The sequence below is a fragment of the Pan troglodytes genome, chromosome 16, assembly GCF_028858775.2.
Source record: "Pan troglodytes isolate AG18354 chromosome 16, NHGRI_mPanTro3-v2.0_pri, whole genome shotgun sequence".
Taxonomy (NCBI): Eukaryota; Metazoa; Chordata; class Mammalia; order Primates; family Hominidae; genus Pan; species Pan troglodytes.
In genome coordinates this window covers 90,462,829-90,477,502 of record NC_072414.2, presented here as the reverse complement: position 1 = coordinate 90,477,502, position 14,674 = coordinate 90,462,829, and the positions used below count along the sequence as shown (strand labels likewise).

The 14,674-nt window shown below is 46.9% G+C and overlaps 2 protein-coding genes across 7 annotated transcripts in view; one reads left to right on the top strand and one right to left on the bottom strand.

Annotated features, from left to right (window-relative positions):
- The window catches only part of IGF1R (insulin like growth factor 1 receptor), a 314,674-nt gene extending 304,321 nt beyond the window's left edge, over positions 1 to 10,353 (bottom strand). For all 6 annotated transcript variants that reach the window (XM_016927492.3, XM_016927495.3, XM_016927493.4 and 3 more), the window contains exon 1: positions 10,260 to 10,353. In XM_016927492.3, coding sequence (XP_016782981.1) covers positions 10,260 to 10,353 — 94 coding nt within the window. The remainder of the gene's footprint in view (positions 1 to 10,259) is intronic.
- A 513-nt stretch (positions 10,354 to 10,866) lies between these two features.
- LOC129137170 (collagen alpha-1(I) chain-like) lies at positions 10,867 to 14,096 on the top strand. The gene has a single exon (XM_054667171.2). The coding sequence runs from the start codon at positions 10,867 to 10,869 to the stop codon at positions 12,685 to 12,687; it is 1,821 nt and encodes a 606-aa protein (XP_054523146.1). The 3' UTR covers positions 12,688 to 14,096.
- Positions 14,097 to 14,674: the final 578 nt, after the last annotated feature.

Here is a 14,674-nt window from a genome sequence, read left to right as displayed (position 1 = left end):
AACGCTGGATGTATTTATTCTTATTCTCTGTGAGTAATTTCTGGCTGGCGAGCATCTTAACCACATAGAATAGCCAAAGGGGAGAGAGAAGAGAATGAAAGTGTTACTACCTGTTTAAACAGAGCAATGGAAGGTAAATCTTGCTGTATTTTTCCAAATGAAATCAGTAGTGTTTTTTTAATCTCTAATCTCAAATATTTTGGAGCTTTAAATTAAAGTCCTGTAAAATTATCTTAAAACTCTAACTGTAAAAGACACACTAGGTGTTAACAGCTCTGCCATGGAGTTGCAGTACGCCTGTCTGCATCATTTAGGAAGACCCTAATTCTCTCAGGACAGCTCGCACTGACACAGTAGAGTAACCTTAATCCAAAACTGTAGCCCAGTGATTTCTACAGAAGTCTGTAGTATCCACATTTTCTTGCAATCAGTCCCCAGGAAGCAAGCCAGAGAGTGGGTTGGGATCGCTATCTTCCTCCTTGGGGCACTATTAATTCAGTCACCGAATACGCTGAATTTCCCTTCTGGCCACTAGATGGAGCCTATGCATAGGCGAGATGGGCAAGGTGCACACTGGACACCTCTCAGGTGTGAGCAGAAATTGACAAATGACAATATTAAGGGAGAAAGTGTAATAAACAGATCTCTGAAATGGAAGGCAAACTGCAGGGGGATGACCATCGTTTACTGAAAAAAAAAAATCACAACTGTTTAATAAGCAACATGCCATCTTGTTAATAAACACCTTAGCAAAATAAAGTTTTATTATACATTTATTGAGCACCTATGTGCCAGGTTCTATAACATATTCAAATGGCAAGGGCAACCAAACATCAAGTAAGCCTTATATTTCTATCCAAAGAACTCTGTTCGAGGATGTCACAACCCTAAGAACAGTAGCAGCTGAAGTCCAAGGGCTTAATACCAGGTGCCAGGTTCTATTCTAGGCACTTGACATGTGTACGAATTTGATTTTTATGAATGTTTAAAGTAGATTCTATTAAAATTATAATTTCACAGATGAGGAAACTGAGGCACAAGAAGATTAAATTATTTGCCTGAGAGCTTAGCTACTGAAGAGCTGAGATTCAAACCAGCCACTTTGGCTCCATGGTCCTAATAAAATTACAAGCAAGGAACAAGACAAATCACTGTCAACCAGCAAAACCGTGGGTTATGAACTCAAAAGGAGTAATGGGAAAGTAGATCTATACAAGTTAGGGAAATCCCAAAAACCTTCAAGAAGGAAGAGGAATCTGACTTGGAAATGTAAAGATGGCATCTCTGACCTATTCAAACCACAGAAAAGGCATACGGGGGAAAGGAATCACCTGACTTAGTGTTTTGCCTTTTGAAAGTTATGATCTTGTCCCTATTTTACAGATCCACCTGGAACTTGGAAATTATTTCAATTTAAAAAACCTATTCTATTTCCTCACAATTTTTCTGACTTTGGTTTTCTAAACATGTTAGAAAAGGTTTTCATTCTGTTGTTTAGTGAGAAAAGGAGAAATGTCTCCCCCAAATATTTTTAAGTCTCCACATTTCTATCGAGACTCAGAAAAGTTAATAACTTTAGGACCAAAGAACTAATTGGCAGCTAAGGAGAAACTAAAGCTATGGTGACCTTCCTGTGTTCTTAAGCGGCACTTTCTGCTATTCAGTATTGAGCATGGAAGGAGAAGTAGCAGAGTAGTGAAGAGGAAAAACATTCTCAGCTATGGAAACAGCAGAAGCAAAAACTTGGAGACAGGCATAACACGGCTTCCTTTCCATCAAGCTAATGCACAGATGCTGGGGAGTACCAGGAACTAACAGTGGATCCCTACAGCACAGGATTACTAAGGACCTGTTTCATTACTTGATTCTAAGGACCCTGGACTTGATCCTAGGACCACAAGAGGCACATTCTGAGTATTTGGAGCTGGCAAGTCCATCAGACTAAGGGAATGGTACAGGAACTGGTTCAGAGGCCAACTCAGCATGTAGTCAGAGTCAATGCAGGTCTGCACTGGACCAGGCTGGATCTCGGAATAGGGGTCATTCTGAGCGATTTCAAGTGACTCAGTGAGATCGAAAGGAAACATTCAATTAATGAGTCTCCCCAGAAAAGGACAGGCTGCAGAACTGAAACTGAACAAATTCCATCCTGAGCCAATCTCTGTTGCTGAAAATTTTACTGAGGTGCATGTGAGAAAGAAAATCCCAATTGTATCACCTGACCGAGAAAGGCTACCATAACAAAAGTTATGTACCTACGACTACACGATATCATGTTGTGACCTAACATATGCAGTGAACTCATTATCCACAGAAATCAGACAACAGAACTAAGGGAAGCCTAACAGCAGATCTCCCTCTGCTGCTACTGGTCTCTGTGTTCATTTGTTTTCGTGGCAATCTGTGCTTCTCTTTAAAGTCCTGAGTCTGTAAGCTTGTGTATTATCCCACTAAAATGAGACTCAGGGAAATTAGGTAAAGAGAATAAATACAGGACAACACAGATAAATGTGGACACAACTGAGAGGGATTTTACAATCTAGACAGAATTAATAGCTAATGACTTAGAAAACACTTTGTAAGCTGATGCAGTCAATTGGATCATGGGCTCCTACCTGGAATTTCTCTCCATGCTTCCTACTTTTTCCAGGAAGTTATCAAAGGTCACTAACACACTTTGGGGAAAACTCCTATAAATAAATTCATCTCTCCCCAATTACCATTAGACTTCTGTTCTTTAAAGTTCTATTGACTAAACTTTGGCTGACTTAAATTGGTGATGTCTCATTTACGTAATCAAGCATATATTCCCAATAACCAACTTTACAGAGACTAAGCACGACTGTACTTTTTACAGCAGAGGACAAGCTGAAAGCACTCACAATGTATCAGGAAAAATTTCAAGTTATGCTCTATAAAATATTTATGCTCTAACAACTATCAAAATATATTTGTTCTCCCATGTCAAGAGTAATTTTTAAAGTGGTATTGATTTTTAAACTGACAAATAATTCCAAAGCCAGTTTGAGAAAGCTAGTGCCATGTTAAAAAGAAAATGGCTGAACAAAAGTATACAAAACAGCAACAACAATGTATTTCAAACTCGCAGAATTTGGACGATGGACGGATGGATGGAGATACACAATTCTGAACAAACGGCATTCGTATTATGTAACTCTTACTGAAGTAGAGACCGATGGTATTAAGGGGGCTAAGACTGAGGAGATAAAACAAAGTTTCAAACTCCTCCCCGCAAGAACTTTCTGGATTAGCAAGACTACTTTCTAAAGTCTTTAAAATATGCAAAAAAACAAAAAAAATGTTTTCCAGACTATTACCAGGTGAGCAATTTATTTTTATATATGTATTTTGTGTGTGTGATGGAGTCTCGCTCTGTCACCCAGGCTGGAGTGCAGTGGCATCATCTTGGCTCACTGCAACCTCTGCCTCCTGGGTTTCAGCAATTCTCCTGCCTCAGCCTCTCACGTAGGTGCGATTATAGGCACGGGCCACCACGCCCGGTTAATTCTGGTATTTTTAGTAGAAAGGGGGTTCACCATGTTGGCCAGGCTGGTCTTGAACTCCTGACCTCAAGTGATCTGCCCACCTTGGCCTCCCAAAGTGCTGGGGTTACAGGCAGGAGCCGCTGTGCCCAGCCAGGTGAGCAGTAAGGTAGGCCCAGCTATCGCTGCAGTGTGTGATGGCCCCATCCACAGGTGTGCACATCTTCCCCATGTGACCAGCCAGCCGCCCCACTACTCCAAAGAATGTGAGTGCTTCAAGACCACCAACCACCAAGTGAGCTCCATGGACACAAGGCCCAACAACTTACATTGCAATCGTAGGTGTTCATCCCTCACCATAAAAGAAACTACTTTCTGTTGTGGTCCAGTGAAAACAGAAGAGCAATCTATGAGTTTACAAATTCTTGTAGGCTGGGGGCGGTGGCTCGCACCTGTGATCCCAGCCCTCCGGGAGGCCGAGGTGAGTGGATCGCTTGAGTCCAACCTGAGCAACATAGCAAAACCTCGTCTGTACTAAAAATACAAAAAATTAGCCAGGCATGCTGGTGTGTGCCTGTAGTCCCAGCTACTTGGGAGGATCACCGGAGCCTGGGAGGTCAAGGCAGAATCAAGCCGTGATCACACCACTGCATTCCAGCCTAGGTGACCAGAGACCCTGTCTCAAAAAAAAAAAAAGAAAAAAAATCTGTAGTCCCGGGTAGGAAAAAGAAAAATTTTAAGCTTGCTTACTAGTTTGTTTCGTTTTTTTTTTTAAATAAACATGGCAGTAACATCTATAGTTTGACGGGTATCTTTAAAAACTTATGGTAAGACATTTTACAGTATCAAATAATTTCTAAACCTAAAGAACTGCATCCAGTAAGTACTCAACATGTATTTACTGTGGAAGAAAAGAGGGAGGGAAAACGACTATTTCTCAGTTCAAGTAAGGAAATATCAGTTTTTCCTTAAGATTTGAAAATAAAACATAAGTAAAGCCGGCATCAGTGGAAAAAAAGGGAGAGAAATCTTCAAAAATGGTATCTGGGACTTTCAAACGAGTAAAACTGACCATTTAAAAACTTAGTCTTCAAAAGTCCAAAAGTCTCAAAATCAAAGGTATTGTTAATACTTTGAGTCAAATAAAACCAAAGCAATTTAACAAAAGAAAACATCATGCCGAGGAAGTATGCTTCTCTTGAGATAACAATCTAACTTGTTTTAAAGATCCTTTGTTTACTAACCATTTTATATTCCAAATATATGTTCCTTCCTCAGAACAAATCAATTCTTTTCCAGACCCTCGGGGATGGGGTTGCAGGCATGAGGGGATGTGTACATATATCAAAGTTTTAATCTTTTCAAATAGTGGAACTCAGTTATGCTTCCCAAATGTCAACAGGTCTCAATGTCCACAAACACTGGGGCTGCTGCCCTCCCCCATCCCCACTTAAAGCCACATCACATCTTTACAAATAACTGGAAAACCTCCTCTTGCTAAGCTGATGCCAAACACCATTTTCCAGGAGGGATCAGAGTGCATCACTCATTAGGCACTTTGTTGTCTCTAAAGTGTTCAGAATTTTCCTTCAGAACATCTCAGACTGGAAATCAAGAAACTATATCCGTAACATGTGTGCAACTATTATATATTTAGTACAATTGAGAAGAGCTCATCTCCTGGACTCAGCACCTGTCATAAGCTGGCTAAGAAAAGCAGTTCAAATCAAGTTCGCCCACAGGCGCAAATACCTCTTCCATGAACTAGGTCTGATTTTTAAATGAGTTTTGAAAACAAATTGGGGAAAATCACAACCTATAAAGAAATGTATCTTGTATGCTTTACAATTAAAAAACAAAAACTTTCAGGACTTGTCTCCTCACTCTTACTCCCTCACGCTTTTAAAAACACCAAGTTATTTACAAATTATAAAATGCCCTGAAATTATGAATGCTTCCTGATTTCTAGAAAGCTAACTAAGCAATATGTAAATCCAGAAAACTTCTGAAATAAGTTCCATCTTTCTTACAACTCAAAACATGCTATGCAACGTTCATGTACACACCTGTGACTCCTAATTTTTGGAAAAAGACAACTACAACACTGCAGTTTGTAAATCACAATTGCCATCCAATGTTATAAAGAAGGCAGTGCCGCCAGTCAAGATGGGTTAACATCACCTGTATGTCACAGTCTACAGTGACATCCCAATATAACGGAAAGCACCAATGAGGCAAAAACGGTATAGGGTAAAGGCTTCTGATGAACAACACTAGAGTCCTAAGTCTACAGAAATATTTTTAAAAGAACCTTTAAAATGCTAACTACTGTCTACTTGAAAACTGCACCCTATACTGAGTCTGAAAAAAAATCTGAATTTCAAGAAAGGTGGTTTCATGCAAGACTTTGCAGGTTCATGCACTGAGTAGCACAAGGTCAGCTTTCATACAGTAGGTGCACAATAAGTGCTGGCTGGATTCAGTTGCTTCTTACAGCACATTCTTACAAAACAAATGAAACCAGATTTAAAAGGAAACCACCGTCCCTTGAGGGTTCCTCTTGGCAAAAACTCTAAGGCAACAAGTGAAAATGATACAGTTGATTTTCATTACTGCCCTGATCTTGCAACAATAGGAAGGGCAGGAAACATTTTTATTAGTAAACTAAGCCTTAGACAAAGACCAAAAGCAAATGTAAACAACAATTATTCTCTAGGTCTTTTCCTATTGAAAGGCCAGGGTAAATCTGGATAAATGCACACAGTTTCAAAACAAAAATGCCTTTGCCACATTTTAAAACCTTTCGTTCTGTAAGGAATTTTAATTTTATAAAAATCACTGTATACTTGAAACAGTGTATCCTAAAACTACTGCATCCTAAAGATTCTTTCTCCTGCTCAGACCCTGGAACTATGTAAGAAATAAAATAAAACTGCAAAGAAAAGAAACAACAATACTACATTAAAATGAACTGTTCTGTTCATCCTCAGTCCTTACTACCACTTGTGGTCAATGTGGCATATCAAAAAATGAGTGTTTAAAACATCTTAAAACAGCAATTTCTTTCTTTGTTGGAAAACATAATAAAACTGGAAATACAAACAGCCCTTCAGACTCAGCTCCTAAACTCTATCCTGAAAAAAACCATCATTTCAGATTCAGCTGAGGTTTCTATTGTCAAAAATCTGCCCTCCACCAGCATTTGTGTTTTTTAAATCCAGCTCCTCAATCCTTAACTGAAGCTACATAGAACCAAGATTCTTTTTTCCTGCTTGCCCATTTCTACTGCGGGACTGAATCCCTGTTGCTAAGCTTCAATTATCAGTTTGTTGTATTGCTGCAACTCACAGATCTGAAAAACTCATAAATGAAAACAGAGAGAGACATCAGCCTGTCAAATATATGTAACAATTTTAATGTAATTTAAGGTAGCATAACAAGTTATTTTCAACCTGAGCACATTTCTTTAAAAAAAAAAAAAAAAAAAACGGGTTTATTGAGATATAATTCACATACCATTAAAGTCCCCGATTTAAAGTATATAATCCAATGGTTTTAAGTATATTTAGAGCTATGCAGCCACCGCGACAAACTAATTTTAGAACAATTTTCATCACCCCAAAAAGAAACCCTGTGCCCACTAGCAGTCACTCCCCATTCCACCCACCCCCAGCCCCTGGCAACCACTCATCTACTTTCTGCCTCTATGGATTTGTTTATTCTAGACATTTCACATAAACCGGATCATACGATATGTGGTCTTTTGTGACTGACTTCTTTCACTTTTTGTGATATTTTTAAGCTTCATCTATTCAACCTTAGCATATTTCTTAGAGTTGAACTTTTCTAATCTTTTCGACAAATCAAACATTATGACCTTTTACATTTCAAATCCTGACACAAACCCCACCCTTCCACAAAACACCATTTGCTTGCTATGTCTCTCTAGAGGATCTAAACTATAATTTGCTGTTTAGGTTCTTTCAGAAGTTCTTTTTCTGGGTTCTCCTTCTGGTAATAAAACACTAACTTCTTTAAACACCAACATTTCACATACCTACATTTCCCTGACAACAGGATGCCTGGGGTAGAAAGATGACTGAATCCTTTTAAGGAGATGGGTACAACAAATTTAAAGTGCATGCTGACTTTTTAAAAACAAAATAGCCCTCAGATTATCTGGCTATCACTCAGAACCTCCGAACCTCCTTCATTTAGATGCTCTGTTCACATTATGGTGATACAAAACAAACACATCCTTATGACTGCCTCTGCTTCAGAAACTAAGTTTTCTAAGATAAACAACACTCTTTCTACTGCCATCACACTCAAAGAGGAAACTCTAATCTCTCAATACGCCAGCAAAATACCTGCAACTGAACCAACACCCTGTCTTTATTTCTCTACCAGACAACAGCTGAAAGAACGCCCTCCCTGATAGGGCTCAGCAGCTTATTTCTATCAGAGTTAAGTGGTCTAGCACCTTCCCGGCTAAAAACTGAACGCCCGTTCACAGGCATAGCTTTTAATCCTCCACATTTCAGAGATGGAGGGAGGGGCAGGTACTGAGTCAGTCAAGACTTCAGCAAACCATAATCGAGATTTGGGGTGCCTTCTGACCACCCATCAGGCTTCCAGGAACTAACCACTGTAAAGGGATCCTGGGGGGAAGCTTTGGTATCATGGAGTAAAAACATACATTACAACACCCCCTCCCCTCCTGCCTGTGTTCTCAAAAATCGCCGTCTTGCACAAAGAATATCCTTCCAGAAGAACGCTCCAAAAGAAAAACAGCCTATTTTAAAATGCCCGACTCCTGCGTCGGCGAAGGCCATCCCTGCTATTTTGAATTTCAGAACATTAAAAACACAAACCTAGAGAAGCTATCCAGTTCAACTGCATAACATAACAAAATGGATTATTTCTCCCGTGTCTTCTAAACCGTACTTACCTTTTAAAGATAAAAACCCTCCTTTGTCCCCCCAACCACCACCTAAACCACTTAGTAAAGGGAGCCGGAAGGCTTTCGCCCAATCGAGTCCGCTGAAAGTTTAGAAAACAAAGAGCAGGAGAGCCCAGATCTGTGGAAGGTCCGGCCCCAGTCCGCGTCCCACTCGGCAGTAAACACGCGAACCACGATCTGCTCTCGTTCCGTCGCGGACTCATTTCTTACGAGACGTTTAAGGATTTGTTTATAGAAACAGCCTTTCTGAATTGCCCCAGTGATGGGGCCATACAACCTCCGCTGCCTCCTACTTCTCCGCCTCACTCTTGAAGGCTCAGTCGTGATTTTTTCAAAGTTAATCGGCACCACCTGCATACCCTCGGCAACCATTACTCACCAACACGCCCTCACCGTTCCCAGTCCCAGTTCTGCGACATTTAAACTTTTAATCGTGTTCAAATTACCCTACCATCTTGAATGTACCAGTAAGCCACACTTTCAATTTTCTGAGAAGAATAAAACCCCCACCTCCTCCGGCCGTAGACACCGGGGGGAGTTCTCACTCCCCGCATCCCCGCGCCTCCCTACTAACCCCCACCCGACACCACCAAAACAAAAGCTATCAGATTGCAAAAGATAGCGAATGTGCAGCGATACTGCTTATTAACTACGTACAAAGGAAGTGCGGGGCGGCAGAAGAGAGGGCGACACGACGCCGACCACAACAAAACCAAGGCCAGGGCTCCGCGCTCGCAAAACACAACACCCTCCCCCCGCCGCCGCAGACCCTGGAGCTGAAACCACAGCGTACGACACCTCTCGCCAGGGACGGGCGTCTAGGTGTCCCCGTGAGGCGGCGACTACACCCCGCGCTGCGAGCACGTGTGTCGGAATGCACGTCGGCTCCGACCACACACCCACCAACGCACACTCGGATGCGGCCCTACTACCCCTCCATCCCCCGGCCCGGGAGAAACTGGGAGACCATCCCAGAGCCCTCTGAACTGGGGACCCAGTGGCGCTCCCCGAAAGAGACAAGCTGAGGAAGACTCCCGGCCTCGCACTTCCCGGGGGGCTGCCCAGAGAGCGCTTCCCCTCACCCCACCGCCCAGCCCCGGGACGCCGGGGGCAGGTAACCCAACGAGGAGCGGGCCAAAGTGACGGGCAAGGCCAGGAACTCGAGGAGCCCGAGGGGCAAAAGCACGTTGGGCGACGGCAGGCAGCGCCGGGCGCTTGGAGACGTGTCCTGGGGCTTCGGGGCCTCTCCGCAGGGCACCTCCCCCCGCGAGGGCAACTCGCACCCCGCGGGCCGGGCGGCTGCCCGCTCCCCACTGCCCGGTCAGCCCCAGCAGCGGAGACGCGGTGCGGCCCAGGGTGCTGTCGCTGCTGCCTGCGCGCCGCAGGGGATCAGCGCCGTGTGCGGAGAGGCTCGTGCGCACGGAAGGGGCGAGGTGCGGGTCGCGGGGCCCGGGAACCGCGGAGCCCGCCCCGGCACCAACTTCCCTACCGAGCCCTCGCGCCTAGCCGGGGGACACGGCTGGGCTGTCAGGACGGAGAAAGAGAAAGCCCCTCAGGCCCTTCCCGCGCGGGGATGCGCGGAGCCAGGGCCCGCGGGGCTCCAGACGAACGAGCCCGGGACCCGGGTCCGCTGCAGCCTCCCTCCCGGCAGAGCCGCCCCGCGCCCCACCCCGCCGCTCCCGAGCCGGGGGGCCCGACAGCTGCGACGGTGGCAACTCGGGTTTCGCAAACAGGGCGCAGCCCCTCGGAGGAAAAGTTCCCGCAGTGGCCGCGGGCGGCGGGCACATACTCACTTTCTCCACTCGTCGGCCAGAGCGAGAGCGCGGCGGAGAGAAACAGGAGCCCCCACAGCGAGGTCGGGGACCCTCCTCCGGAGCCAGACTTCATTCCTTTTATTTGGGACGAAATTCCCCTTTCTCAAAAAAAAAAAAAAAAAAAAAAGAAAAGAAAAAAAGGAAATGAAAGGAAACAAGTCTCAAACTCAGTCTTCGCTCCCCCTCCAAAAACAAGGGCGAAGGAAACAATACTCCGAAGGCGGCGCCGCCGGGGCCCTCCGGGTGCGCGGACGGGGCGGGCGGCGCGGGGCGGCCCCTCAGCGCCGGCAGCAGCGGCCCAGGGCTCGGCGGAGTCGGGAACCCGAGGCGCGCCGGGGCGGGCTGTCGGCGTCGTCGGCCTCCATTTTCAAACCCGGAGAGGCAGGAAGGGGGGAAAACTGCAAAGAAAGGGGGCAAAGCCCAAATCTGCCTCGGCGAGGAAAAACAAGCCCGGCCCTGGCCGCGCGGGAGACGGCCGGACGCCCGAGCCTCCGCTGCGGGAGGGCGCGACGCAGTTCGCAAGATCGCCCCGAAGTCCGGGTCACAGGCGAGGCCGGCGAGGGGCAGAAACGCGGAGTCAAAATGAATGAGCGGCTCCCCCTCCTCCTCCTCCTCCTCCTCCTCCTCCTGGCTCCGCTCGCCGCCGCCTCCTCCCTCAGCGCCGCCGCCGCCGCGGCGAGCTCCTTCCCAAATCCAGGACACACACAAAGCGGCGGGCCGGCCGCGCCGCGCTCAGCACTCCCGCCGCGCCGCCCGGCTCTGCGCCGCCGCCCGCCCCGCGCCGGCCCCCGCCCGGCCCCCGCCCGCCGCCGCCGGCTCTGCGCGGGGGCTCCGGCTCGCTGAAGGTCACAGCCGAGGCGAGGCGCGCCGTGGAGCTGCCCCCGCGCGGGAGGGGCGTGGAGGGCGCGGGGGGATCCGGGGAGCGGGGCCGAGGGTCTGCGAGCGCCGGCCGCGGGCAGGCTCGCTGGCGGCGTCCCTCTCGCTCTCCCGCCTCTCTCGAGTTCGCCTGGTGCGCTCGCTCCTCCTCGGGTTTTTTCCCTTTTTTTTTCCGCTCAGCAGAGTTAATGCTGGTAAACAAGAGCCCCAGCCTCGCCGCGCCGCCGCCGCCGCTGCCACACACTGGGGGCTCGCGCGCGCGCGCGCCCTGGCCCGCGCACACGCGCCCGCTCGCACACTCGAGCGGCCACCGCCGCAGCAGCGGCGCGCCGAGGGCCCGGCCCAGGCCGGCGCGCGCAAAAAACCGGAGCCCGGGTTCCCCAAGACGTGCGGAGCGGAGCCCGGGCGTGGGGCGCGAGACTGCGAGGCGCCGCCCCCATCTCCCGCCCCGCCGCCTCCCGCGCGCACACAGAGACACGCGCGCGTGCCCACCCGCTCCCGCCCCCACCGCACTGCGCCGGCCACCCCGCAAGCGCCCTCCCCTCCCGCCCGACTCCAAAAACAATGCCCCCGCCGCCGGTCCGGTCTCGGCGGGGCAGGGGTGGGTAGGCAGAGAAAGGCTAGGCAGGGGAGGGGTAGGCAGGAGAGGGGAGGGGTGGGCGGGGAGTGCGGGGCTGGGAGAGGTTCATTGAAAACAACAACAGCGCGGCTGGAAAGCGCGTTTCCCCGGTTCTTGAAAAGCTTCATTGTTTCTTGCAGCTGTTGCAAAATAAATAAGTGCGTGCATGCGGCATTTTTTTCGCTGCGTACTGGAAAGCCCGAACGTGGCGGAAGGGGCGCACCTGGGAGAAAGGGGACCCCCCCCCACCAGGCTACTACGCCGGGCACTTTCACGCCAGGCTGGGGTGCCCGCGGCGTTGCGACCGTGGAGCCCGGAGTTTGGGGGCTCGCGGGGAGCGGAGGGGGAAGGGCGCGGCCCGTGTGGCTCGGCCCGGAGTGGCTCGAGGAGAGAGGACCCCGCCGCCCCTCGCGGGCCCCGCGCCCCGGAAGGGGGGCCCAGACAGGCAGCCCCGCGAGCCCCGGGCGCGTCCCCGCGGCGGCCGCCAGAGGGCGCGGCGGGCGCTGGGGAGGGCAGCCCGCGGAGAGTCGCCTCCCTCCCTCCGGGGGAGGAAATGTGGGGGCCCGGGCTGGGGGCCGACTCGGCTGGGTCGCGCTGGCGTGGCCTCCCGGACCCGCCGCCCGCCCTGAGCGCTCTCTGCGGCCTCGCGCGGCTCAGGGCTCCACCACGTGGGCGGCTGCGGGGAGCGGCCGGGGCGCGTGCACGCTGCGGGGCTCCGGAGCTGGGGGGGCGTGTCTGGGTCCCGGGGCCCCGAGGAGGGGGTGGAGGCTGGGGCCGGGAAGCCTCCCTTGGCTGCGGTCCCGACCCGGGAACACGCCGCATGCACTCGGGATCAGCGGCTACTGCGGAAACCCACCCGCACCTGTCTCGGGTCCTCCCAGGCACGTTCCTCTTGCTTCGTTTGCTACGTAAGTGACTGGAAACCAGTACCGATCCTAAGTCTCCGCGGTGGTTTTCTTGAATGTGCAGGAGGAGAGGTTTCCCCAAAGCGAGACTTCCTTAGGACTGCCATCTAATGAATAAATGCTGCGGAGACCAGGTCCTCAAAGAGGGAAACAGCCCAGCAGTGGCAGGAGAGAGGAATTTGAAATACGTGGACTTTTACAAACAGTGATTGGACCATGTGTCGCCCTTAATGTGGTCCGGTTTCATGACTCAGGCTAATTGATGCCAGTAATAAATTTTTTTAAGATAGCTAATAAAAGAGTTGTGAATTGTCGAGATAAGAAGTGGTTGTCTCAAACAATCGGGTAGGATGGTAAGAAGGGACCTGATGTAAAGGAAGGTAGTAGGTTTCTTTTATTACTCTCTAATTCTAAAATACTTCTGCGTTAGAACGTGTATCCATCGTTCGTAAATAATTTTTTAAATTAAGAGCTGAAAACAAGTCAAAAGCTATCATAACGGAAACTTAGCCCTTTTTTTTCTAAAGTTGTTTCCTAGATCATTTTCCTCCTTGGAAATTTCTAGCTCAATTCAGAGTCAGTTGTATAGAAAGAAAATAAACCTTGTTTTACCTAAGAAAGTTATTCATATGATGGGATGGTTTTGTTTAACTGAAATTCAGCTTGATTTTTAAATAAAGAGTTTCAGTTTTGGATGTTCCTAGATTTAACAGTGAAAGAAATTTATTAGAATCTTAAACTTAAAATGTATTATTTAAAAATTAGGCACTACACATGAAGAATTAAAGTCCAGTCTACTAATTTTTAAATATTTCTTAAGTTCTCTGCATGAGGTTGGTCTTGATTCCTGCAGATCCACTCTGGAGTTAAATGCAAAGGAATATTGATATATAATTTCATTATACTTGATTTCAGAATTTTTAATACATACTTGTAAGACAAAAATTTAGAGCTGATTTTTAAAAGGCTAGTGCTAATATAAAATCTTCAAATACTACCCAATGTATTTTTAGTATTAGTAATAAATATGCCTGTTTATTTGTCCCCAAGAACATAAAGAGATCTATAGAATTTTTAAATGTATACAGGTTGTTGTAGGGGTTGTAGGATTTATTTGTTTTTATGTGTTTTTTTTACTAAAATGATTTTTATTTGTCAATTTTTTAAATGTTTGTGTTTTCCTGAAGTAGTAGGAAATCAATCGTATTAAGTTATTTTAAACAGTGAAGTGGGAGATGTATCATTATATAGCTTAATATTTAGGGGAAAGAAAGGAACAAAAATTTAGGTTGTCTTTACGCTCTAACTTGACCACATGGACAAAGGAGGTGATTTGTATTTCTTCAATGATTATATTTTACATACACAAGTCAAACTTATTTTTTCAACCTTGAAATAAAATCATGTAGACAAAAATTAATTGGAGTCTTTGCTTTATACCCACATTGACAATGCACCACACTTTTTATTTTATACCATTTTACTCAGGTATCTTATAGGTTCTCCCTCTTTTGGAGCAGAAACTGATTGCTTGTTTTCATTTTTTAAAAACGCCGTTTACTTGATAACAGTTTCATCTCAAATTATTCTGCTAAATGTACCAGACTCCCCAAAAAATGTAATGTATATCATATACATCAAGTGCAAACGTGAGAAACAGCACAACAATTGACAAGTATCAAGTAATACAGTATATTGTGATATATTCGCAGAAAGGAATGTTAGCGGCAAAAGTGAATAAACTACAGCCCCACACAACATAGGCAGATCTTTGAAACACACTGAGTAAAAATATACAAATATCAAAAACGCACACAGCGTAACACCATTTTGATAAAGCTCTTAAAAGCAAGGAAAACTTTAAAAGTTACAGAAAATTTTTTATAGAAATCCCTTGCTTTAAATAATAAAATAATAAATATTTTTCCTTTGTTTTGCTTTTGTTTTAGCAAAAGAATTAATGAAGGATGTGAATTCCTTTGGAGAGGATGAGA

Excerpts from the sequence above, each read along its gene's own strand:
- LOC129137170 (XM_054667171.2), top strand. The coding sequence starts at position 10,867 with ATGAGCGGCTCCCCCTCCTCCTCCTCCTCCTCCTCCTCCTCCTGGCTC.